General features: G+C 50.9%; 1 protein-coding gene and 1 long non-coding RNA gene across 3 annotated transcripts; one reads left to right on the top strand and one right to left on the bottom strand.

The window, feature by feature from the left end:
* Positions 1–5157: 5157 nt before the first annotated feature.
* LOC123775442 (uncharacterized) lies at positions 5158–19172 on the bottom strand. 2 transcript variants are annotated; one of them, XR_015726184.1, is made up of 4 exons: positions 19008–19172; positions 15784–18892; positions 6784–11391; positions 5158–5780 (listed from the first exon to the last, which is right to left on the bottom strand). It is a non-coding gene; the product is annotated as an uncharacterized LOC123775442 (long non-coding RNA). The 2 variants fall into 2 exon arrangements; XR_015726185.1 differs by having other exon boundaries at positions 15784–15982; positions 18463–19171.
* Positions 17675–27060, top strand: DACT2 (dishevelled binding antagonist of beta catenin 2). The gene is made up of 4 exons (XM_045770607.2): positions 17675–17938; positions 23232–23364; positions 23723–23965; positions 24569–27060. The coding sequence occupies exons 1-4, from the start codon at positions 17675–17677 to the stop codon at positions 26182–26184; spliced, it is 2256 nt and encodes a 751-aa protein (XP_045626563.2). The 3' UTR covers positions 26185–27060.

The following is a 27060-nucleotide window of genomic DNA, read 5'->3' as shown; positions in this document are numbered from 1 at the left end:
CTCTCTCGAGGGCCGTGCTGCTCTCAAGGAGCCCAGGAGCCACGGGGCGGGCAGGACACGGGCTGGACAGGCTGGGTGTGGGCGGCTGGCTGCAGAAAGCAAGCCGATGGACACGGAGTAAGCTGCTGTCCTCGTGTCACAGATGCATTTTCCTCCAACACTGGGCAGAAGCCAGTGATGATTTGGTGCCACTCTGGGGTCACATTCTTTCAAACAGAATGAGATACTGTGATAAAATCTAATAATGATGCTGTTTTGTTTTGTTGTTTCCAGTTGTCAGGAGAAGGAAGAATTGTCTCAACTTGAATTTTTTCTCCCACCGCTTTTTCCATCGATGCTGGGCATGCGCTGTCACCGTCCCCTTGGAGGCCCTCCTTCTAAAGTGGGGACCACAGCAGGGGGCTGGCAGGAAGCCCACCCCCGCGGGGGACCCTGACTGCTGCCACAGCCCAGATGAGCAGGCAGGCACGGAGCTGGCGCAGGAGGCAAGAAGGCCTCTGTCTGCCCTGGGGCCCCTGTGAGCGGGAGCACCCCGCGCTCTGAGAATGCATCCTTCCTGCGGGCCTGGCCTGAGGGCAGCTGGTGCCCTGGAGACACCCCAGCCCATGCCATCGCCTTGGTAGTTTCTTCCCTCACTTCCCTCCTGTCTTCAGCGTGCCCTCACCTGGCAGCTGGCTAACATCACAGGGAAAGGTGTGCCGTTCCACCCATGACCCCACACCCTCCGTGCCCAGATGTCACTTAACACTCGGCCGGAAACAGACACCACACCCGAGCTCCCTCCTCCCTTCAAGTGAGCTCCCGCCCACACCTCCCTGTTCACACCTGCCTGCCCGGCAGGTCGTCCTTCCAGACTGAGCACCTGCTGGGAAGAGTCAGGACCACCTCCTCCTCTCCGAGCTCCCGTGCGTGCAGATCCTGCAGCTGGGCGTTCGCGCCTGTGCGGTCTGGGCTCCCCACGCCCGCTGACGGCGCGTCTGCGGACTGGCGCGGAGCAAACCCTCGAATGACTGTGGCTGTTTCTCCCACCACCTGGAACTTAAACGTCGCACAGACAAGGCCATTCTCTCCTCTCCCAACCCTGCTAAAGACCAGGACCGGCGAATATCTGGCGGGTGCTTGCGACCTGCTATGCTTTGTTGTCAGGACGTCCTGTTTTAAGTCACCTCCTCTTCACACCCACTCCAGTGGGGGCCAGTTTGCAGACGCAAAAACTGTACCACTGAGGGCCTGACATCCCCCAACTCTAACGTGAGCTGAGACCTTAACCCAATTAGTGCTTCTGGCTGGTTTGTGACAACGGCTGTGCACTCAGTCCTCTGTGGATCTTAAACCAATGTCTTCATATTCTTGGAGACGGAGGAGTCAGCTTATCATGATTTATAATAACCCGAACGAACCTGAAGACTTCTCAGCCTGAAGGGCGGTCCCTGCGTGCAGCTTTATATGGCGGCCCAGGAATTCAAACTGTCCCATAAGTGGCAAGCAGGGTGCCAAGGCGGCAGGGCCAAGAGCGGTCAAACCCAGAACGCTCTGTCTCTGCTGTCTTCTGTTCGCAAAGGCAGGCCCGACATTCAGTCAGCAGCTTCACAACGAAGCCGAGCCCTGAGCCAGGATTACGGGAAACACCCTCTGAAGGGAACCTGCCCCAATCTGAACACGTTGTTGGATGAATAAGGTAACACTCCCTTTGCTAGAAAGCCTCTGCCGTGCGCACGACACTTTCAGAACAAAACAAAGACGTACGTTGGCAGTTTAAGGACCACTCGGTGTGCCGCCGAAGGAGCTAAACACGTCTCCAAGCACAAGTCCTCCACACCTGTCGGCGACATGCAGAGTCACCGTGAGCAGAAAAAGGTCACGAGGGCACCTTCATGGGCAAACACAGATCCTGTCCCACGGCCAGAGTCCGTGGCGCTCCCCAAGCCGGAGCCAGCCCACGGGTCAGGGGCGCAGGGCACCAAGGGCCGCCCGCATGCTGGGCTCCGCTCCTGAGGACAGTGCATCGGGGACTCGGCCACGGCTCCCCCTGCAGCCAGCTGCCCGCCACGCGGCAGGAATCCCGCTTTTCCACCTGTGTCAGCGACAGCTGAGCTTCCTCACAAGGTGCCCCCTTGTGCACCTGCCGCTCCCAGGGCGATGGAAAGCGCATCCTTCCCCTGCCGCTCCCACCTACGAGACTATCTCTTCTGTGGAAGGAGCAGGGTTTTGTGAGGCGTCAGCACCCGGAGAGGCGTGGGACCCCGGCGTCCTCGGAGGAAGTCACCAGCCTGTGAACCAAGCCCAGCGCTCCATCAGAAAGCGGCTGCCTTTCCCCCACTCTGTATAAAATGAAAGCGGTGGGAGCAGCCCCCAGAGAAACAGAAGGAGCCCTGGGTCCCTGCTGGGGCGGCTGGGGCGGCTGTGGCGCGTGACAAAGGCTTGGACCACAACCGTGGGCAGGCTCTCTGCTTGCTCACCTGCAGCACAGGACCACATCTGAAGGTGCGCGACGGGGGCAGGCTGCGGGGCCCAGGAAGGGGAGGCTTTGGGCTTTCCCTGGAGATGTCAGCGGGTGTGGCCCAGTGGACACCGTGTCCGGATCCCACCAGGCACCCGGGGCGGCCTGCAGACCACCTGCAAAGTGGGGAAAGCTTTCCCTCACCGCGAATCTCAGGGGGATCAGCCCAGGAGGTCCACGCAAATCCTACTCGCCGTTTCTTGGTGAAAAATGGAATTACCAGGTTTGGTCACCAGGGATTCTCAGCTGGGAGGTATGACCTCAAAGACCATTATCTCCTGCCTTGCGCTGGCCTCCGTCAGACACACGTGGGCTCTGAGTCCGTCTGGTTCCCACCTGCAGCACCTCCACAGTGTGACGAGGACTAGCGTGGGGGCAGCGCGTGCAGGGAGCGGTCAACAGGCTACCGCTTCTCCAACACAGTGCTTGGGCTCGAGCGGACGCGCCTTCGGAGAAAACCGTAGCCCCAAACTTAAGAGATTCTGCATAGACCTTGATTTCTTTTAATCCCTTGCTTTTCAGGATTATCGAATTAATGATTTAATATTTATATTTAGTTGACTTTATTAAGTTCTAATTTTTTTAATTAATGTAAATTTTGAAAGTAAGAATATTCAGTTTAGCAAGGTTGTGTGACAGCAGCCACGTCCCCATGCAGCCAGAGAAAGTCACAATGAGCAGACTTCCTGAGGGGCAGCTTTTCGCATGTTTATGGAAAGACGTGGGGGTGCAGATGGGCCAACAGGGAGCAGCAGGTGTCTGGCAGAAATCACACCCGGGGAGGGACAGAGGGTTGGATGGAAGGAACTGTTAGCTACGTATGAAGAGGAGAAGCTGTCCCCAGGCCCTGGGACGCGCTGAGGCAGCAGCTGCAGAAAGAAAGTGGCCCCGGAAGTGGGGGGATGAGCTCACAGGGGCCATGGGGGGCCCGGTGGGGCCAGGGGCTGCCGACGGAGCCGGGGCTGGCACCTGGCTGGGAAGAGGGTGTGCTGGGACGGGCGCCCACATGGGGTCCCCGCTCCTCTGGACCCAGGGTGCTGACGGGCTGCTGGGGAGATGCAGAGGGAGGCACAGAGCCAGAGAGCATCCCTCATCTGCCCCGATACCAGCCAGGGCCTCGCTGGAGAAGAGACCAGGGGCGCAGGTGGGCAAGACACAGATACAATCACTGGCAACCAGCACAAAGAGTGCTGGGTCGTAACTGAGTCCAAGTCAGGATTCGTAAATAAAATGCCTTGTCTACACAAAGAACACTGAACATGAGGGGCCCCTGCGGGGCTTGGTCGGTGAAGCATCTGCCTTCGGCTCAGGTCATGATCCCAGGGTCCTGGGATCGAGTCCTACATCGGGCTCCCTGCTAAGCGGGGAGTCTGCTTCTCCCTCTCCCCTTGCCCCTCCCCCTGCTTGTGCACGCTCTCTCTCTCTCAAATAAATACAATCTTAAAAAACAAATACTGAACACACATAAAACTAAATGGTGGTGAAAGGTCCAGAACACCAAGCAGACAGATGTGCTGTTTGCACCACCTGACTGCATTTTAACATAAAATATAAGCCCCCAGAAAAGATCATAGAAATCAGACCAAACATGGTCGTGGCAGTTACACTCTGGGAGTTGAGATTTGGGAATTTTTTCTCTTTTCTCCTTCTTTTGCTTGTCAGCATTTTCCAAATGTTTCATAATAAACATGTATTACTTTTATAATAACAAGAAAACAATAAAACATTTTAAAACTAAGTGACAAATGCATGGGAAACAAGCAGACCTCACTGTGGTTGCCGTTGGGATCCGGTGGCTCCAGGCCCCGGGGGGACCATGGCAGGACTGCCCACAGCCGGCTTACCCGTCCCAGGGGTCTCTGCAGCCGCACAACCCTGAGGCCCTGGGAACGCACAGAATGCTGGCGACAGTGAATCAGTAAGTGCATTCAGAAGGTGCTCACTACAGACACCCTTAACTATGATTTATCATCTTAATGAAGTGTCTGGATTTCCTTCTTCCTTTCGTTTCCTGGGAAAGGTCTGTGGTTCCTCCCCGCGTACGACCTAGTTAGTAATTCCTTGGTTTATTTAAGCCCCACCTTGCCGGACAGGACACTTCACAAGGCTCACGCTGACACGTGCGTACTGGATACGATACAGCAACAGGACATGGTCAAGAGCCAGCCTTCCTCCCTTGAAGGAAAACCAGCAACTCACAGGGTTCAACCCAGTAGACAGCGCGACTCGATCTTGGAACAAAGGTCTGAGAACTTACGTGATTTTAGTTTCACTCGGCTTACCCCCGGCTGGGGGTTCACGTGTACCATGCAGAATCTACATGACCTTGACGCTGACTTACATGAAGCACTTGGAGGTCACGGCTGCCTGCAACAGCTGAGTATTTCTGCTAAATTAGTGCTTTTCTTCCTGCCCCTCCCCAAACCTGTAGATGATTCTGAAATGCTTTCTTTCCACTCGAAAACACTCTACACTCATTCATTTATACTCTATTTACATGCTCCAGATAGGGTCATTCACCAAATGTATCAAAATGTTTCCTTAATCTTGTAAATATTTATCATACAAAATAACCATATATGTACACAATATAATAAAGAAGGGAAAAGACTCCTATTTCTTTTAAAAATTTTAATTTTTTTAAAAAATCTATTTCCAAAAACATTCTTGTGTGATTTTAATACCCTTTCCTTAAATAAAATGTGTTCAGATCATTTGCGTTACTATCTCATCGTGTACTGAACGGTTATCTTTGGATAGTCTTCTATGTCTCAGAGTTTTAAGTACTGGGTTCATAACTGCAAACCTTCTCATGTCTCTCTGCGCTTCTGGAATTCCTTCTGGAACATACTTGAATCTCCTCTCCCGTTCACCCTTGTGATCAGCAGACCGAACTTCTCATGTGAGTGATGACCACAGGGTGTGTCTTCAGCTCCACTCCGTGGGACGCATGCCAATAGCTCCACCGCTAGCATCACCTGTGCACCTGCTGGCTGCCCAACACCGTTCTGACTGCTCCATTGCTGGCTCTTTGCTTCCTTACGACTGGTTTGTAGTAACTACTGTTACAACCCTTATTGCACAAATAATGAAGCCGATGCTTGGAGAGACCAAGCTGAAGGTCACATGGAGTCTTGGAGTCTTTGAGCTTGTCAGGTCACATGGAGAAAAGGCAACGCCAATGTCAGAAATGTCCATGAGGATGCGAACTTCGGCATGAGCAGCTCCGGTGCAGGGAATCGTGGTGGCCGTTTGGACCCAGAGCTCCACACATGTCCCCCTAAAATAGAAAATGACAAGGACTTAGCCACTCACTTCGTGGTGTAACTACGGGTCCCTTCATCTTCACCATCTCCCATCCTCAGTCAGAGCTCAGGGCTTCCTGTGGGCTGAATGCACAAGCCAGGCTTGGCCTCCGGACGTCCGGGGAGGAGGGGCACGGCGAGCAGCCCCTCGGGGTCCACGAGAGCCACATGCAGCAGCCCGCTCACGGACAGCAGCCGGATGCACCTGGGAACAGGGTCTTGGGAGCCGAGACGCCCATGACTCTAAGCCAAACCTCCTTCTAAGTCACTTCATTTGCAGGTAGAAAGAATTGGCTCTCACTGCTTCCTGCAATTACTTGAACTAAAGCGCAGGAGAGTCATCAGCAAACCATGTCTCTGCCCACAATTAAACAATCACTTAATTTAATCTAATGCAAAATGGTTTCACAAACATGTCAGATACAGAAACTTACCCATAAGTTTCCTATTTCTCAAAGATTAAAGAGTGTCCTCACCTTTAAGTGTTTGATTGTGGATGATGTAGTAGTTTCTAGAAAATAGTAACTGTGGACGTGTGTGCGGCACTTTTTGGGACTCCCAAGCGGGGGGTGTGTGTCTGGAAAGGAGTGATAGATGCGAACACACAGCCGGGAGGCAGGTGTCATCCTGGCCAGAGCACTAACACCCGATTGTGTTTTCAATAATTTCAATAAGGTTCTTTCTAAAATACGTAATTACCACTTAAAGAAAACAGCTACTATAATGAATTGCCTCTCAATCAGTTAGGGTCCTATGCTGAACAATTTTTTATTGTTTTTATTGTGTTACCAATGTGTTCCACACATTACTGAGCTGTCGTCTACATTAAGTGGTCCCAGATTTCTCCCATTTTACAGTATTTTTGACAACATCTCCTCATATCTCTAATATAGAGCTCTAACACACCCATAATAAATATCCCAATTAAATTTTTGACAAAAGATTTGAACAAGGAAGACATACAAATATTTTACATACATCAGAAAAGATGTTTGAGGGGTGCCTGGGTGGCTCAGTCGGTGAAGCGTCTGCCTTCGGCTCAGGTCATGATCCCCGGGTCCTGGGATCGAGTCCCACATCAGTCTCCCTGCTCAGTGGGGAGCCTGTTTCTCCCTCTGCTCCTTCCACTGCTCATGCATGCTCTCTCTCTCAAATAAACAAATAAAATCTTGTTAAAAAATGACCATGACTCGACTATGAACACAGTGCAGCTTTTCGGTTTTTAGCAGGGGACACACACACACAAATACATGATACTTTGCCGTACACGTCTACACTACCATGTGCTGATGTAAGGACACAGACGTCCAGCGACTTTATCACAGATTATCTACCATCTCAACAATCCTGGGGCAGGAAACTAACCCAGCAGGAGGTCATCAGGAAAGGAATTCAGAAAAAAGTGTTACTGAAATGATACTCTAAATTCATGCACGCACAGACAGAAAACAATGAAGAAATAAAAGGCATTAAGATGTGACTTCATTTTTAATAACTAGGAACACTACTGGCCGTACGTCAGCCCGTTTACTCGGCTACCTGGTACCTACCTGCTTCCCAGGTTGAAGAAATTCCCTGTGACTTTGCAAATCAAGCCCAATCAAGTCAAAACGCCTGCGTCTGAAAGACTGCTGTCATTTTGTGAGGTTTATAGTGCCTTTAGGCAAAGTACAACAGGGAAATTGCAGTTGTGACAGCGCTTCCTTCCCTAGTCCAACCTACTCCAACACGCACAGCAGCACCTTCTCTGTGTTTGCCCCCAGGGGGCCCTCGCTAGGGGAAAAGCTTCTCCAAAGTTCTGTGGAGCTTCCTGCCTTTGCACTGCCCATCGAGACACAAGGACGGCCGGCATTGCTTCCAAATAACCCAGTTTACGTGCAAAAGCCAAACACAGAGATTTCTTAAGGCACCTCATGAATGTCAAGAAAACTGAAAACTTATTCGAATGTGAATTCAGACTTAGCAAATCATCTTTTCAGTTTCTCGAAACCACAGAAGCCTCATCACACAACAAACCCATTACCACGAACGTGAGCCTCGTCAGACAACTGCCATCCCCCGCGGCGCACTGGGACAGAAGCCCAATGTTGACCGCGTCCCTCCTGCACCCAGGGCCACGGGGCCGTCTCTGCATGTCTGCGTGGCCCGCTGACAGAACGCTGCCTCGTCGGGGTACCGCCATTCCCCTTCTTAAGCAGACAGGATGGTTCGAGTTGGGGTTACAGCCCTGCTGGCAACCTGCCCTGGCCCCGCAGGCGGGAGGCTCCCATCTCTGCACGCAACGGGGCTCCCTGCCCAGGAGCTGCAGGGATGTGGAAGCGGTCCCCGAGCCGCAGACACACGCGAGCCCCACCCGCAAGTCTGGTCGGGGCGACATCACCAGGTTCCAACCATTTCTTAGGAGATTATTTTATAGATAAAGAAAAATCTATCTGCTGACCGATGCACTTAAGCAGCACCCGACTGCATCATCCCCACTTGCCTTTGGCAAGAGTGTGATTATTAATTTAATACGGTTGGTTTGAATGCATAGAAGCCAGTGTGTATTTGCTACAACTTTATTAATGTGCCATTCCCTTCAATCAAAATAAAGCTGTTACAGTCTTTATTGAGCACTAGCTGAGGAATATCTGTAACTGCCTTCACTTTAAAAATTTCCTTTGACTACTGTACAAATGTGGTCCTATCACAGCTAGAGAGGCTTGAAGACAAAATTCAGCTGCTATCTTTCATTTTATAAGTCACAGAGAGCCCCTAAATTTTTAACATTTTTATTTAGTTACACAGGTAATGCTTGTAGAAAAATAAAAATGGGTGGTGTCTTACTCTTGATTTCAGCTCAGGTCATGATCTCAGGGTTGTGAGATCAAGCCCCGTGTCGGGCTCTGCACTCAGCGTGGAGTCTGCTTGAGATTCTCTCTCCCTCTACTTCTGTCTCTGCCCCTTCTCTTTCTCTAAAATAAATAAATAAATCTTAAAAAAAAAAGAAAGACTAAAGTTTGCCAAAATAGTGACTTCAAGTTGAAATAAGAAAGAATTTTTCAAGTAAGACAATAATCATAAAAGACATCATAAAAGGAAAAAAAAAGAAGAACATATTAAGTACTGATATGTTGAGAATACCATAAAGTTGGAGAAAAACAGTAGATTGGGTGGGGGGGAGGACGTGACCAACACCCACAACAAAGAACAGCCAGAACACACAGAAAGTTCCTACCAAACAGTAAGATGAAGACAAACAGTGAAGATATGAGCAAACAGGCCCAGTGGTAAGACGTAAAAGCTCTTAACAGATACCCGAAGGGGTGGTCGCACTCACTAGGAGTCGCAGTGTGTTCACCGGAGAAACGCGGACATACTACATTTTTACCACTCAAAGTTTTCAAGAGGAAGACATTCGGTATCGGCAATGACGTGGGTCTGGAGTTTGCACTAACATACTGCTGGCCATTGCTATGATCTCTCTGAAAGAAAATCTTGCAATGTTAAGATAAAAACACAGATGCTCTCAGACATCAGAAATTCCACTCCTGAGAACACAGACTACAGAAATAAAAGCAACAATAACAAGGCCACATGTATGAGAATGCTTTCTGCGGTACTGCTATGGCAGAAAGAAAGGGAGCAACCAAACGTGCATCAACGAAGTAAGATTCAGTGTGTCCACGTAGTGAAACAGGCTTTATCTGCTAAGAGATGGATGCTGATGGAGCTACAGAGTAATGTGTGTAGTGTAAGAACTGAAGGGATGCAGCAGGTGATGGAGGGCAGAGGGAGGGAGACGTGGACAGACAGTAGAGAGATCACAGACAGAAGATAAATGGGAGAAAGAAAGAAGAAAGAAAGAGAAAGAAAGAACAAGAAATGAAGGAAAAGGATGGATGGATGATGGATGGATGGATAAGTGGGTGGATGGGTGAGTGGGTGAGTGGGTGTGTGGATAGCTGGATGGATGGATGGATAGACTGGCAGACAGGTGACAGACAGAGATGAAGTCATCAAGGTGGGAAGCGTCAGGTGTGAGCATGTGCACGCCCGTCAGTAGGGTGCATGACACGAGCACAGCATCACTTCTGCAATCTTCCCACCTCAGATGCATAACCTGCACCAGGAGGAAACCTTAACAAAATGAAAGCAAGGAGCATCCTTCACAATAACTGGCCCATAATCTTCAAAAGTACAGTCATAAGTCAAGAACGGTTTGAGCCCCTGCTCCGGCCTGACTGAGACCAGCAGGATGGGACAGGTAAATGCACTGGTCTGGATGGAATTGCTCTGACCCGAAGGACTTTGATGGGATAATTGGTGAAATCTGAATTGAACATTAGGTGGTGATTATGAATCAACATCAATTTCCTGAATTTAATTACTAAAATCAATGATTAATTATTAATTACTTTAATTAATTGATTATTTTAATTATCGCCGACTTAGGATAATGCCCTTGTGTGTAGGAAATACACACTAAGCCGTTAAGGTATTCATGGTGATAGGGCAACAGGTCATCAACGCATTCTCAACGGGTCTGGGAAAAGGAGAAAGTTCTTTATACCGAACATATGACTTTTTCATAAGCTTGAGACTTGCAAAAACTGTTGAACGGCAAACATTTCTGGTGTATTGTCATATAAAATAGTGCATGGAGCACATGTGTTCCTACCAATACCAGATGAAAATGGTAGTAAACACACAAACAAAAGCAAAGTATCCCTCCACCTACAATCTGTGTAAATGAACACACCCCCGCGGGGGGCGCGGCGCCGGTTCCACAAACACGGCCCCTCACGTCTGACGCTGGGGTGTGCACAGCACCCAGCCGGCTCTGTACTCTCTCACTCTGCCACGAAACCAAACTCAAGTACCACGTACAGTTCCCTATTGCCTCACAGGTGAACGGCATCCAGGCACCCTCAGTCACAACAGGAAAGAGAGTCAAAGGGAAACAGAAAAGCTGACACCATACAGAACAGAGGTGATGAAAAACAAAACAGAAAGTTTGTATCCAGAGAGAGATTCAAGAAGCTACTGTATCCACAAAATAAAAATGATGTGACATAAAAATGATCTGGAATAGGGGCGCCTGGGTGGCTCAGTCGTTAAGCGTCTGCCTTCGGCTCAGGGCGTGATCCCGGCGTTCTGGGATCGAGTCCCACGTCAGGCTCCTCCGCTGTGAGCCTGCTTCTTCCTCTCCCACTCCCCCTGCTTGTGTTCCCTCTCTCGCTGGCTGTCTCTATCTCTGTCTAATAAATAAATAAATTCTTAAAAAAAAATGATCTGGAATAAGGTCCATTGACTTTCTTAATTGGACGGATACATAGCTTTACAGCGCGGTATGCAAACACTAATAGTTCAGACAATGTGGTTAGGAAGAGATGAGAAAAGGCTAAAACTCAAAAGTGCTCCTTCTTCTCAGACCTTCTGTGTCCTTATGTAACAAAATCCGGAGGCTGGTGATGATGTAGTGAACAGTACAGGTAACAGGAGATTTGCTGTTTGGGAATCAGAGGCATTGGCCCAGGAGGCCGGACTCCTGACTTGCACACCCAGGTTCTGGCCGGCTCTCCAGGGCCCAGGAAATGGCATTCTCTGTGGGTGTAAACAAAGAAAGATAAAGTGCCTCAGAAATGGACAAGAATTCCAAGTTCATGGAAAATAAAGGATAGGACCAATGAAGCAGGAATGAGACGAAGGGTGGGAAAGCTGGAGAAAATACTGCAAGGGAGCCTGGGGCCTTGGTACAAATCCACTTCCCTGCTGGGGGCCTGAAACTGTTCTCTGGCCTCAAACCCATTCTCGGGGCACTTGTGATAGGGGAAACCACTTTCATCTTGTGTGTGTGAGAGGGAGAGAGAGCAGAGTCCACTGCTGTCGTGATTTAACAATGAGCAATGGGGAGAGGGTTGCCTTAGACAAGAGAAAGCTTACTTTTCTGGACCCCCTTTCCGCCTCTGACACTAGGGACAGGAGACAACGGCAGAAGAAAGAAGTACAAGATATTGAAATTCCTTTTATTTCTCACATTCTAAGACAACCTGAGATTCCATGCCTGACTTTTCCTCCCTAACGCCGTTCCACGTGACAGCTGTCCTCACTGTCCTCTGCAGAAAAGCTCCAAATTCAGACGTAGGCCAAGCAGGCGAGGTGAACCCACAATCTGTTCTTAAGGTCAAGACTATGAACGCAATCTAAGATGGGGCAGGACCCAGCATTTTCCCAGTAACAAGTTCTTGTCCACTGCAAATGAGGTCTGAGCAATGCCAACTGGAGGAAGGAGAGGCCAATGAGTGAAGAATCCATTTCAAGAAATTAGAAAAGGTAATCTAGTAAATTATACCCAGAGTAAACAGACTGAAGCAAATACTGAGGAAAATAGACTGATGGATGAGAAAACAAACAAAAACGGGACCAGCAAAGTCAAAAGTTGGCGCTTTGAGAAAACTGATAAAATCGCTACACTATTGCTAAGGCTGATCAAGGGGGCCGGGCGGGGGAGGGGAGGAGGAGAGAAAGCGCAAGTAGCCAAATGATCGGAAAACAGCTGGGCAGGGAGTACACATATTTGATACATCTTTGTAGACAATATTATAGAACACTTATGTCAACGCAATTGAAAATATGGACACAATGACAAACGATCTGGAACAATACACCTGTAACAAACTGATGAGGAAGAAACAGAAAGTCTGAGTAATTACAGTTATTCAAGGACTTTGGGTCATAATTTAAAACTTTTACACCAAAAAAACCCAGGTGTAGATGGCTTCGTTAATGTTCTACCAAACATTTAGGAATAAAATTATCTTAATCCTACACAAACCCTCGCACTGAATATCAAGAAGGAGTATTTTCACTCGGTCTGTAAGGCCAGCATGGCGCTGATTCTGGAAACCTGAGAAAAAATACACAAGAGAAAAGGAGGGCCTGACCTCACTCATGAAAACGGATGGAGAACTCTAACACAAAATACTACCAAACTAAATCCAGCAATATATAAATGGGGAAAATACGTCATGACCAAATTGGTTTATCCAGAAATGCAAGGTTAGCTTTTTATTTGTAAATCAATTAACATAATTCATATTAATAAAAAAAGAAAAAGTAGTATAATCATTTCAATAGTAGAAAATACAGTTGGTAAAATTAAATATCCATTCTAAAAAAGAAGATAACTTCCTTAATCTGATAAACAGATTTACAAAACACATTCAGTAAACGTCATTTTTAATGGTGAAATGTACAAAACCTTCCCACTGCCCTTGGAAATGAACATGAATGCTTGGCATCATCACTGTTTTGACATTGTACTGAAGGTCCTAGCCATGGTAATAAAGCCAAATAAATAGATAGATGGTAGCGAGATAGATAGGTAGGTAGGTAGATAGATAGATAGATAGATAGATAGATAGATAGATAGATAGATGGTATAAGGATGAAAAGAAAAAATTAAAACTTCCATTAGTCACAGATGATATGAATGTATATGGAAAAAACCTTAAAAAACCTAAAGATAAATTATTCAAGGGAATAAATGAGTTTAGCAAAATTGTTAGAGACCTTCCTGGTATTTCTGTATATCATCAACAAAAATAAAATAAATTTTTAAAAGGTAACATCAACAATAGTATAAGGAAAAAAAAACACTCAGAAAGAAGGGATAAACCTTGTGAAAGATGTGCAAGATCTCTACACACAAAATTATAAAATATTATTTAGAGACATTGAAAAAATCTTTATAAATAGTGGGGTATTTCATGTCCATGGATTAAAAGAAGTATTATAAAGAGACCATTCCTTTCCAAATGTAACTACAGAGTTAACGTGATCCCCATCGAAATACCAACAGGCTTTTTGTAGAGATCTAGCTGCTGATTCTAAAGTTTACATAATATTGTCAAGTACCAAGAATACTGAAGGCACCCTTGAAGAAAAAGGGGGGTGAACATGCTTTACTGGGTATCACACATCATAAAAAGCCACAATAATTAGGACAAGTGCCAGGATAGGCAAACTAATCAAATAGAAAAGGGAAACCAGAACAGACCTAAATATATTTATGACAAAGGTGGCAGTGCACCACAGCTCAAAGAGGACTGGTTTTTTGGTTTTTTTTCACCAAATACTGCACTAGGATATGTGTTTGACAAAAATAGTGATTCCGCCTACCTCATACAATACATAACCACTGTAGGTGGATTGTAGCTCTAAATGGAAAAAGTGAAATAATACAGCTTCTAGAAGCAGCATTAAATAATATCTTGAAGTGCTTGGATGAGCAAAAATTTATTTAAAATGGCACAAAAGGGGTCAATAATAAATAAGAATACAGAAAAATGAAGAGTTTCTATTCTCCAAAAGACACCACAAAGAGAGTCCACAGATGGGAAGAAGACAGATAACAAGGGCTCATATCCAGTCTAACCCTCTCTCTGTCTCTCTTTGCAGAAGAAAATGTAAAGGAAGAATCATGAATTTATCTATAAAGAAAATCTAGCATCTGGGACCTTCTTCACTACACTCATTATAGAGCTGAGAAAACTGGAGGCAAGGGGTCTTGGAGCTGAGGTCTCATAAGTTCCAGCCTAATGCTCTTTCTCCACTACTACACAAGATAAGCACACAGAACCAAGAAAACAACAACAGCAAAAAATCATAGGATATCCTGGAAAACTCAACAATACAAATGCTCAAGAAACTACGAATCAAAGGGAATTTTCTCTTCCTGATAAAAAGGCATCTAAGAAAAACCTGCAGCTAACATCAGACTCAATGGTAAAAGACTGAACATCTTCTCAAAAATCAGCAACAAGACAAGGATACCTGTTCACAGCACTTCTGTATGACATTATTGGAAGTTCCAGACAGAGCAATAAGGCAAGAAAAAGAAATTAAAAGCATCCAAATATGAAAGGAAAAAAGTGAAACTATTTCTATTTCCAGACAACATGATCTTGTAAACTGAAAAAATGAAAGGAATCCACTAAATATCTACTAGAACTAATAAATAATTCAGCAAGTTTACTGGGATCTGTACACCAAATTCAACTGCTCATTTCTATAAACTAGCAATGAACATTCTGAAAATTAAATTAGAAAACATTTCCATTTACAATAGTATCAAGAAGAACTTTGTAAATATTTTTATTTAGAAATAAATTTAGCAAAGGAAATACAAGACTTGTACACTGAAAACTACAGAACACTGTTGAAAGAAATTAAAGACATAAATATATGGAAAGACATCACATGTTCATGGTTCAGAAGACTTAACCTTAAGGTAGCAATACTTCTTCAATCGATCAACAGATTCCATGCCATCTCCATCAAAATCCCAGCCAACTTCTTTGCAGAAATTGACCAGCCAATCCTAAAATCCATATGGAAATGCAAGGGACCCAGAATAGCCAAAAGAATCTTGAAAAAGAACAAAGTTGGATGACTTACACTTTCGGACTTTAAACCTTACTACAGAGCTGTGGTATTCAGAGCACTGTGGAATTGGCATAAGAAGGACACATACACCAGTGTAACAGAACAGAGAATCCAAAAATTGATTTTCTGGACCAACTGATTATCAACAAGAGTCTCAAGACAATTTAATGGGGAAAATGGTGGCAGGACAACTGCACATCCACATGCAAAAGAATGGACTTGGATGCCTACCTCATAACATGCATAAAAAACAACTCAAAATGGATTAAAGACTTAAATATAAGCACTAAAACCATAAAAATTCTTAGAAAAAAGCACAGATGTGATCTCTGACGTCTGGTTGGACAATGGTGTCTTAGGGCACCCAGAGCACAGGCAACAAAAGAAAAAATTAATAAATTGGACTGCATCAAAATTAAAAACAATTTTGCTGCAAAAAGTGTACTTTTTATACACTCTCAAGTGTATTACTCCACAAAAGGGAAAAGATCATTGTAAATCATACATCTGATAATGAAATTGTGTCTAGAATGCATAAAGAATACTTACATCTCAATAATTAAAACCCAATTTTAAAAATGGGTAAAGGGGGGCGCCTGGGTGGCGCAGTCATTAAGTGTCTGCCTTCGGCTCAGGGCGTGATCCCGGCGTTCTGGGATCAAGCCCCACATCAGGCTCCTCCGCTATGAGACTGCTTCTTCCTCTCCCACTCCCCTTGCTTGTGTTCCCTCTCTCGCTGGCTGTCTCTCTGTCAAATAAATAAATAAAATCTTAAAAAAAAATGGGCAAAGGATCTGAATATACATCTGTCCAAAGAAGATACACAAGTGGCCAATACATACATGAAAATATGCTCCTCGTCACTAGTCACATGGAGATAAAATCAGAATCACAGGGAGATACCACTTCACACTTACTGAGATGGTTATAAGCAGAAGGACGAATGCTGGCATGGGCGTGGGGATACTGGTCCTCCATTTGGTGCTGCTGAGAATATAAGAGCCTGTCCATAGTGTGGCTATTGTGGACATTGCGGCTATAAACATTGGGGTGTAGGTGCCCCTTCAGATCACTGTGTTTGTATCCTTTGGATAAATACCCAGTAGTACAATTGCTGGGTCACAGGATGGCTCTATTTTTAACTTTTTGGGAACCCTCCATACTGTTCTCCAGAGTGGCTGCACCAGTTTGCATTCCCGCCAACAGTGTAAGAAACGTCCATCGACAGATGAATGGATAAAGAAGATTAGGTACATTTATACAGTGGAATACTACTCAGCAATCAGAAAGAATGAAATCTTGCCATTTGCAAGGATATGGATGGATCTAGAGGGTATTATGCTAAGCAGAATAAGTCAGTTAGTGAAAGACAAATACCATATGAAACCAAACAGAGGAACACAGGGGAAGGGAAGGAAAAATAAAATAAGACGAAAACAGGGAGAGAGGCAAATCATAAGAGACTCAACTACAGGGAACAAACTGAGGGAGGCTGGAGGGCAGGTGGGGGGGGCTGGGGTAACTGGGTGATGGACGTTAAGGAGAGCACTTGATGTAATGAGCGCTGGGCGTTATATACAACTGATGAATCACTAAATTCTACCCCTGAAACTAATAAAAATAAACAAACAAACAAATAAATAAAAGCAGTCTGTTAGACCTTCAAAAGATCTACCACAGTAGTTCCCTACTCAGACGTCTACACCCAAGGGAAGTAAAAATATACAGCTAAAAGTTAGCACGTGACTTTCTACAGCAGGTTAGCCGTTGTAGCCAGAAAGTGGAACCTTGTGATGGCTGTGAATACAGGAGGAACCACTGAACTGGACACTTTAAATAGGTGAATTATAATGATACGTGCATTGCATCTCAGTAAAGCTATTATTACCAAAAAATAAATAAATAAATTGGGGGGATTCCAACTGCAGATACACATTAGGAAAAGTGGATAATATGTTTTTCAAATCTATAACAAGCTTAAAATGGTAACATGGTCCTTACAATGTGGTACTGTCCCAAGAATTTATCTTAAATTTAAAAAAAAAAAAAAAAGCTTAACCTTTCACCGCGTTTGTTCCCCTTTCGGCCCTTTCCGGCTTTCCTGCTGCGGTCCTCCTTCTCCTCTGGTCCCCTCTAGACTCACCGCAGGGCTTGGGTCCCAGGGCCCCCAAGGGCGCGGGGCTCCGACGACTGGGCGGGCCCGGGGGCGGCCGCTGTGACCTCGGGGCGTGTGCAAACACCGCCCTCCGCGGCCACCGATAGGTCCCACCCCACCTTGGAGACCTGCGGGGCGGGGGCGGGGAGAAGCGGCGCAGGAGGCCGCGCGCGCGGCCGGGAGGCTCCGAGGAGGCTCCGGGAGGCCGCAGAGGCCGGGCGGGCTCCGAGGAGGCCACGCAGGCTCGGGGGAGGCCAGGCAGGCTCGAGGGAGGCCAGGCGCGGGATGTGGGCGCCGAGCGGCCCGCCGGGGCCCGCGGGCTGGGACCGCCGCAGGGTGGGCGCCCGGCTACGCGCGGCGCTCGCGGGGCTGCACGAGCTGCAGGGGCTGCGCGTCACGCAGCAGGCGCGCGTGCGGGGTGCCCTGGCCATGCAGCCCTCGCCGGGACCCGCCGCCCCCCGCGGCCCCGAGCACCCCGAGCACCCCCGCGGCCCCCGCGCGCACGAACTGCGGCTGGAGGCGGCGCTGGCGGCGCTGCAGGAGCAGCTGGTAAGGAGCGCGGGGCCCCGGGGGTGCTGGGGCGCGCGGGGCGGCGGGGAGCCGTGCCACCTGGTGCGGGCAGCGCGGCGGCTGGGCCGTCCCACTGATTGAAGGGCACCCTTTGGGATTTCAGGGGACGCGATTCGGGTCCAATGAGAGGGTCGCGGAGGCCGGAGGCATAGGGATCAGGATCCTGATCCTGAAAGGCGCCCTGGGGCTGCACCCTGGCGCTGCTTCCCTCCCCGCGCAGAGGGGCTTTCCGCGTGCTTTCCTGTTCGACTTCCGGGGCTGTTCTGATAAGAGCGCCTGAAGTCCGTTCGTCCTGGTGGGCGCTGCTTGGGATCCTGGTGTCAGGGCCCGGATACAGGTGTCCCTGCTGCGCAGGCTCGGGAACAAAAGTGCCTGCGTGCAGGACGCAGCCCGAGTTGTCCCCGCAACGTGCTCAGGTTAAATGGGGTCCTGTCATTGCAACAAAATGTTGAGGAAAGCAGGTATCGCGTGAAAGCTTCTTCAACTTTAAACTGTAACCTGACCTGTAAAATGAGGCGTGTCCTCTGAATCCCACAGGCGGTGGAACCGGGAACCTCTTAACACTGCTTTACCTTCGTGTCTCCAAATGCCAGCTCCTCTTTATAGCATTGAAGACACTCAGATTGTCGCTCCTCCCGTGTTTAATCTGCTGTAGGCTCTCTCTCCTCACGAGCTTTTCCAGTACTGCAGTATGCTTTAAAGGAGAGATGAAAGGGCAGTATAGAACGATTCCTATCTGATGGCGTTAATCCTGGTACTCCTAAGTGGAATTTTTTAAATTCGGAATGTTTGAAAGATGCGGCTGTCTTCACAAAGCAGCCCGGATGGTTCTGCAGCCTTGTGATCAGCTCGGCTCCGAACGTTACCGGCTTATTAGGTGTTCCTGGATTCCGGAATCTGGAGGACGCCTCCCCGGACTCTGGTCGTCTTCCCCTGTTGCAAAGGACAGGCGGAAGGTGGAGGGAGTACAGCCTGGGCCCTGCCCGTGTAGCCTCCCCTCTGCCTGTGACTGAGCCGCTCTGGAGCAGGACCGTCTGCCTTGTTTTACCCGCCCTTAGTGGTCTGTCCGGGCTCCGCGCTGTCGGCACCCAGAGCTCCGAGGCCACAGCAGCTCACGGAGATGCATGGCTCCCGGGGACGAACGGGGAGCTGCCCAGATGCTGCCCTGATGCTGGCCGGTAGGGCAGGGGCACAGCTGATGATTAACTTGACTTAAGTAATACACAAATCAGACTTGTGAGTCGTCAGCCTCTAATTACAAGTAGCCTTTGGAAGAGATCAAACAGGTTTTTTTGTTTAATTTTTTTTTTTTTTATGTGGGAACCAGAAGGAACACGTAGACTTTTCTTCAAACTTTGTTCTTGGCATGGATTACATGATCAAAAGAGAAGAATAATTGAATTTGTGTGACATCAGCTAGGGCTTAACACTTTTACATTTTCTTGCAGGGAAAAAAATAGGAGTAATATTAGTTCTGTGATGAAGAGTATAGTCAAAGCCTTTCGTCCCCAGCACACGGTCGCAGACCTCACAGCCCCGCTCCTCACCCCCACACTGGCGTGGACCGGGCGTCACCGTTCAGGTGTGAAGACAGGAAGGACTCGCAGCCACCCCTCGGCAGCTTGTGCTGCAGGAGCTCCCCAGTGGGCATGAGTGTGAGCGTTTCGGGGATTTAAACTGCAATTAGGAACTTAGCACAGTTTGCACGTTAACAGTTACAGACGGGCCGCACCTGAAGGGCCGAAGGAGCATGCAGTAGGTGCTTAGCAAGTATTTGGTGAGCAAATAAGGGAGCGACTTCCGTTGCTCTCACAGAAGAGAACATTTACTGTCTCCCTGTGCTAGATTTCTGAGCTAGTGATGCTCCTGTGACCCCCGAGCAGGGCGCCTGCACCTCTCTGGCCAGTCCTGTGCTTATCCGTTGATCACTTCAGGGAGATCTGTCCTTCCCTCACAAGTGGCTCCCGTCCAGGTTTCATAGGAGTTAGGTGCCTGGCACACTGACGTCGCCTGGGATGCCCCGGAGGAGGCAGGAAGCCCCACCTTCCAGCAGAGGGCGCTGCCAGCGTCGGTGGGACAGGTGCAGATAGCTGCAAGTGAAGAAAGGTTCTGGGGACCCTGCAGTGAAATCTTATCCTGAAGAATTTCCCAGGAGTTGACTTTGCTGGTCGTGACTTGTCCTCAGAGTGGCAGCATGCAGTGCTTCCTTTCCACTGGCAGGTTGTGGCATTAAGTACTCAGGGGCGGGCTGCTCTGCAGCGTGAGCCTGAGGACCCGGACCGGCCATGCTCCCCTCGTGAGCTCACAGGGGCGTGAACTCGCTCGAGGTCACCGGTGAGGGCAGGGCATCCCCAGGACTGTGCCAGGCCTCTGTCCGGTACCTGCGAGGCTGATCTGTGCCCCTGGGGCCTTTGCTACTGATTGATGGGCCTCTTTTCCAGCCTGGCGGTCATGTTTACCCGCCAGCGAGGCCCAGGGGGCAGACACGGAATTCACGTTTCTGTTTGCTTTGCATACTCTCGGCTTTTGAGGAAAGAACAAAGGTGTTTCAGACGCCATGGGTGTACCCTGAACTTGAGGGCATTTGTTTTTTCCTTTTTGTGCTTTGACTCTGCCGTAGAGGTTCGAGGAGACCAGAATGCTGGGTCGTGGGTGGAAACCGAAGACAAGCAAGTGGAAATCAGACGGTTCTCTTATGGTCCCTAAAGTAAACATTTCAGAGAAAGGGATAAGCTGAATCTGTTTTTCATGGCGTTCCCCGGATTGCAGTTCTCAAGCTTCCTGGGATCGTAGGAAACCTTTGCGTTGCCTGGGAAGCTTGTCCAGATGCAGGTTCCTGGTGTGGCCAGGATCCTAGGAACCTGCGTTTACGCTCAGGTGATCCCACCTCCTGGGGAACTGCGGAGTGCGCTCCCTTCCCCCTCGGCCCCTTACACAGGTTGGGGGGTTCTGACACCATACGCTGCGCTGACAGCCGGAATGCTGGGGACAGAGGTGGGGAGGAGGTGGCCCCCAAGCTCACTGGCTGCTCTGACGGGGATCCACGTGACTGCCACGGTCCCGTTCCCCCAGCGCTGACATGTCTGCAGGCTTTTCTCTGCAGAAGAAATACATGGAGAGAGAGACTCTGTGGCTGGGTTGCCGTAGGTCATGCTGTCCTGGTCACAGACCGAACTCAGAACTATTAGCACGAAGTTAGATGCCGAGAAGGAGTTAATGAAAAGCAGACAAAGAAACCCCAGGTGAGGGATGGGGGAGGGTGAATGAGAAGGGCGTAAATCCTGGATGGCCAAGCCCCACGGACTAGCAGGGGTCCTGAGGATGGTCTGTCATCTGCGAATCCCCGAGAGCCTGTATGTCCGCGGCTTCTCGGCATTAATCAGAAACCACCCGCCGAAGGGCTGGCGGGCCAAACATTAATCACAGAGCAATTAATCTCAGCACAAGCACACAGAGGTGACTTTTTTGGGGGGAGGAAGAGGATCAGAGGGAGGAAGGACGTGAACTGGGACATCCAGAGGTGCCCTCCTCCTTCAGAAGGTCCAGACCATCATGATTTGGAAGCGAAGAGGCCGGATCGGTTTCTAAGTGTCGGGTCGTGTGTGACCTAACAGAGGAACCTACTATTCTGTTGGCGCTGTGGCCCGACTTCATGACAGGAAAAGAAAAGTCATTTACAATAAAAACACACACTGGCCCCTTTGCCTGAATTTCGTGTTCTTTATGGGGAGGGTAGTTGGCCGGAGCCCATCTTTGCATACCCCCTGGCTCTCTCCGCCACTGCTCTTCACCTGGGTAGCGTTTTCCTTTGTAAAAATATTCAGAGTAAGAAGCCAGGTGTTTAGGTTGGACGGGATGGTTCGGGGATTATGAAGTTTTTATTAAATTCAGGACTGGTTTTTGCTGTGAGCTGTTTACAGATAGTATTATGGCTGCGAGACTCCGTTGCTGTAACCCGTGGAGCTTGCTCTCAGAGCTCTGGATGGGGTCCTGGAGCAACGGGGAGTTGGGCACGGTGGCCCGGGCATGGTGGCCCAGGGAAGGTGGCCCACTTGTGGTGGCCTGGGCGTGGTGGTCTGGCGAGCAGTAGGCGCTGTGTCTGGCCCTGGGCTTCTCACCCAGCTCAGCTCACCTGGGCTGGTGTCCGAATGCTGTGCCCACGTGACTCTCTCATAAAAATCGGAAATTACTGCCGCCTGCTTCCCTCTTGGACCGCATCCTCATAGACCGAAATTACTGAAATAATTATGGGGCTCAGGGGAATTCCTCGCTTTCTGCATTAAATCTGAAACACAATTAATCATTTTCTTAAACAGGGTGAACCACATAATTACATTCATTCATTACTTGCCTTAAATTTAATTGTTGATGAAAATAAGAAATTTATGCAGCAGACCTTGAGGACGGTGTTGTCTTACAACCGAAAGAAGGAAGTCGGCGTTTGTGACGCTGTCCGTGCTCATTCTACATTGTTTACGTGTGGGAACGTGTGCAAATACGTGTGATGGGCGTTCACCGCATACACATATTATGTATGTTATATGATTACAGGCACACACGTTCGGCTGATGCTCGTAATAACCCATTTACGGCTGAGGGCTGCGGAGGACAGCGCCTCAGGGCAGAGCTAGGATGTGACCCTCCAAACCCAGAAGATTCTCGGGCAGATTTTGAGGCGCGCTGAGTCAGGCCCTGCCCCCTCCTGCCACACCCCCGCCCTGTCCCCGAGGGCTCGAGGGCTCCACAAGGCCTGAAGAGCCACCTGCAAAGGGGGGGTACACAGAAGGGGGCCTTTTTCTCTCCTGGGACTTTCCTAGGCCCTTGGAAAGTCTGGGGTCACCCAGGGCCGGCTGAGTGAGAGAACATGGCACGTGAGCGTGGGAAAGTAGGTTCTTACATAAGCTCCGGGAGCAGCCGCTGAACAGTCGTCTGCGCCTCGTGCGAGAAGAGGTGCTGCTTCCGATCCCGCGGTTACGCTCCGAGGCTCCATCAGCCTCCTCTTAAAGGAACACCTAGTTGGGAATTGCTGATTTGTTTAAAAGTCTGCACTTGCGGGTGGGAAACGGTTGGCGGGGGAGGGCCGGGGGCTGTTTTCCTCTGGTGACCAGAGGGCAGGGGAATTGTCCCGGGGAGTAGAGAGGAGCTGTCGGCTTAAGGAGCTGGAGCCGTGGAGTTTGGAGGTTACACTGTGTGCCGGGCGCCGAGGTACCGTGGGGCGCCGAGCTTGCTTTCTGCCTCCGACGGCTTTGTTTCTCACACTTGCCCTTCCTAGAACCGCTTACGACGCCAGGATGTCGGCCTGAAAACCCACTTGGAGCAGCTGGACCGGCAGATCAGTGAGCTGCAGCTGGACGTGCGGCGGCCCTGCAGCGAGGTGGCCGACAGTGACAGCAGGCCCAGCTCAGGTAGCCCACGTGCGGGGGCTGGTGCTGCAGGGGCCCTGCCTGGACTGGAGGCCCCAGTGTGCTGTCCCTCCTCTGACTACCAAAGGCACCAGGGAGGGAGGGAGAAGGATGCCGAGGCCTGGCCACGTAGGGAGAGGGAAGCCACTTGCCCAGGAAGGGGGCAAGGCGGGGGGGCACGGGCGAAGGGGGCTTCCACGGACCGTGTTCATGGGGCGACAGTGGACAGGAATGGGGGGTCCCCGGCCAACTTCCCCAGTGCCCGCCTTGCTGAGATCCTGAGACCCCTTAGCACAAGGGCCCTGTTCAGGCAGGAAAGGGGCTGTTGTGCCGAGGTGGCTGACCGCCGCTCACCCCCTAGGCTTCTATGAGCTGAGCGACGTCGGCTCCTGCTCCCTGTCCGCCTCCTGCACATCCGTGTGTAGTGACCGCATGTACTCCTCCTTGGGCACTTTGCTGCCGGCTGACCCCGCGGCCAGGGCCGACGCGGGGGACTGCCGGCCCCGGTCAGCCGACGAGACCACCGTGCACGGAGCGCCCCTGCCCGCCTGGAGACCCCCGGCCACGGAGGAGGGCATGTCCCGGCCCAGGCCAGTGTCCACAGGTAAAGGAGAGCCGGGAAGGGGGGGAGGTCCCATGCCAGGTGGTGGGGGCGGCCGAGCACAGAGCAGGGAAGCCCTGTGTACGTTTGGTGCTAATCCACGGTAATAGTCCAGATTTTCTATAGGCTTGTTTTGGTATTTGGATAGAGACAGGAATACTTCTGTTCGTTATAGCAAGTCTGTTATGATAAAAAGCATTTTTTTCTTTTGATTTAAGTGGACATCAGAATGTAATTTTAAAAACCCTTCCAGAACTCTTACACACTTGACTGGCACCTGTCTGTCATTGGAATGGACACAGCAGCCAGAGCGACGCAAACCTTGGGTGAATGAGGCGTGGATATGACAGTTTCCGAGTCCAGGCTTTACCTCGCCAGCTGTGGCGGGGAGGGAGACCAGAGTGGGTGCTGGGGGTGGCGTGCAAGCAAGCCCTTTCTGCAGGCTCATGTCCCGGCATCGGTGTGCACCGTGGGCTGCTGCTCCTGCCGGCCTCCCGCCCACACCTGCACAGGGCACCGCACGGTCATGGCGCTGCGCGGGAAGTGACACTAGGATTGTACTGGGGTCTCTCCTTTCACCTGTTTGCTCATTTTTCTCCTTCCCAGGTGATCTTGAAAGAGGCCTGCCATCCGAGATGGTGTTCCTGAAAGCCAGTGCAGACCCCAAGGCCACTTCCTTTCTCTGCCACGGGATGGACCTCCCAGCCCCCGTGCTGGACCCCAAGTACCAGCGTGACCTGGTGTCCAAGGGCGGCAGGGAGGTGTACCCGTACCCCAGTCCCCTGCACGCCGTGGCTCTGCAGAGCCCTCTCTTTGCTCTACACAAGGAGGCCCTGCAGAGTCATGGCCACTCGCCCCCTAGGGAGCCCCTTCCAAGCCCCACGGCCCTGGGCTCCATGCAGACTAGACCTGTCCTTGAGGCTGGCCCAGCTGCAGCCTATATAGACAGGCTGCTGAGTCTGCGGGGCCGAGGGACCCCCCCAAGGGGCAGTGTGGGTGAGCAGGGACCCCCAAGACACGAGGCGCCCCCGTGCCCACAGGTGCTTGGTGGCCAGAGAGCAAACAGTGACGGTAGCCTGGAGAAGCTGGTGTGCGCCCCAGGGAGAGCAGGAACAGGTGGCATGCCTCAGGGGGGGGACACCAGCAGGGAGAGCTTTGAGCAGCAGGGACCTGCACTCCTCCCAGCCACCCCACACCCCAGCAGCCTTCCAGAGGAGGGACCCAAACCCCCAAGGAGCTGTGTCCGTGGGGAGACCATGGTGGGCTCCCCTGAGTCGGGGCATGGGCGAGCCCCCTCTGCCCACCCCCAGGCCCAGCAGCCGGCTCTCAGTTTCCAGGAGAGCCCCGTCCTGTTGCCCAGCAGGAAGGGGGGCAGGGAGAGCCCCACTCTGGCCCCAGGGTGCTGTGTCCACCCCCCGTTTGCTGACAGTGGAGCTTCCCTCCTGGGGCTGAAAACAGGCCACCTCAAGACAAAGGCTGTGAAGATCAAGAGAGGGGCCAGTGACAAGGTGCTGCGGTTTGGGGGGCAGCCATCCCCCGGGGGCACCCTCGCAGTCCCCCAGTTGCCCCCCAAGTTGGGGGAGGGTCTCAGGAGGAGGCCCACCCTGGTGGGAGTGGCACCCAGCCGGTCCTGCTCTGAGCCCAGACTCTACCCCATGCCCGTCCTGGTGCCCCTGCTGGTGGCCCGACGGGAGGGTCGCCGGGCCCCTGCCCCGGCCTTGTTCCCCTTGGAAGCGGCTGCTCTGGGGGCCGGTGGGGAGGCGCAGAAGAAGCAGCGCAAGTGGCTGTCCTCCGTGGAGATCTCAGGCAGCCTGGGGCCCCACAGGCCAGCGGCCAGCAGAGCGGGGGGCCCGCGGCTGGTGTGTGCCCGGGCCAGGCCCAAGCTGCCCCGCCAGGATGCCCGGGTCAGGAGTGAGTCAGAGGGCTCTGAGCAGTCGGCCGAGGGCACCTCCCTGCTCCACTCCACTGTGGCCGAGACCAGTGAGGACGGGGCGAGCGACCATACCGCCAGCCACTTTGGGGACAGGGAGTCCAGCAGCAGTGACTCAGAGGCTGGGGCCTGGCCTCGGGCGTGTGCCCCGCAGCCCCCGAGGGCCCCAGGCGCCCGCAGGCCACCCCTGCCCCCAGTACCCAAACTGTGCCGCATCAAGGCCTCCAAGGCCCTGAAGAGAAAGATCCGAAGGTTCCAGCCGGCGGCACTCAGGGTCATGACGATGGTGTGAGGCCCACGGCAGTCGGCTGAGAGCCTCCCGGGCCGCACAAGGACCGGGGGTGCCAAGGGAAGCCGTCCTCCTGAGGACCCGCAGATGAGCATACGGCCAGCGCGGCAGGCCCTTTCCTGGCCAAGGACCAGGCTCTGGCTTTGTTGGCTGTTCAGGGTGTGGCTGCGGTTTGTGTCGTCTTTGCCGATATGGTTTCTCTCTGGAGTCACTCAGAAGAGGCTCGCCCCGTGGACCACGGTGGCTCTGGGGAGCGTTTCCCCGCCTCAGTGCAGACTGGTGAGACTGCCTCTGTGTCAGCGTCTTCCTGGGGTGGACATGCCCCCCGGTCCCTCGGCCCCCCAGCCCTGTTCTGCGTGGGCTGGGCGGCGTGGTCACCCCCAGTCCTTCTAACCCAGGACTCCCAAAAAAGCATTCTCCTAAAGGGCCGGTTGTAGGGCAGTACTCGAGAAATCAGGGTGTGACTCTCACCGGAAGCCCTCACCGTGAATAAACACGCTATTTCGCCAGCCCATCTCCTGGCGAGCTGCCTGCTGCTTCCTACTGGCACGCGGTCGAGCCTGACTCCCCACCGCGGGGGCGCCCTCACCTGCGGTGGGACAATGCATTTCCCATGCTTGCAGCCCAAGCTGTGCTTCCAACCCACAGAACTGAGCATGAAAGTGTTTTTGAAGGGGTGCCCAGCTGGCTCAGTCCATGGACCATGTGACTCTCGATCTCGGGGTTGAGTTCAAGCCCTGCAGTGGGTGTGGAGATTACTTAAAAATAAAATCTTTTAAAAAAAAGTGTTTTTGAAAAAATAACCTTTTTTGGTGTTTATTTTTCAAAGAAACTGCCCCTCAACTTTTCCAGGATTTTCAGGGAAGCTGCCTGCTGAGT

Source organism: Ursus americanus, chromosome 11 (genome assembly GCF_024610735.1).
Source record: "Ursus americanus isolate L20-20 chromosome 11, mUrsAme1.1.p, whole genome shotgun sequence".
Taxonomy (NCBI): domain Eukaryota; kingdom Metazoa; phylum Chordata; class Mammalia; order Carnivora; family Ursidae; genus Ursus; species Ursus americanus.
Note: the sequence above shows the minus strand (reverse complement) of the source record. Positions and strands in the feature narration are given on the sequence as shown.

Bases quoted from the DNA above. Each gene is read 5' to 3' on its own strand.
- DACT2 (XM_045770607.2), top strand. From the start codon at position 17,675: ATGTGGGCGCCGAGCGGCCCGCCGGGGCCCGCGGGCTGGGACCGCCGC. The intron at 23,365-23,722 runs GTAGCCCACGTG...CTCACCCCCTAG, and splicing joins TGACAGCAGGCCCAGCTCAG to GCTTCTATGAGCTGAGCGAC. The intron at 23,966-24,568 runs GTAAAGGAGAGC...TCTCCTTCCCAG, and splicing joins GCCCAGGCCAGTGTCCACAG to GTGATCTTGAAAGAGGCCTG.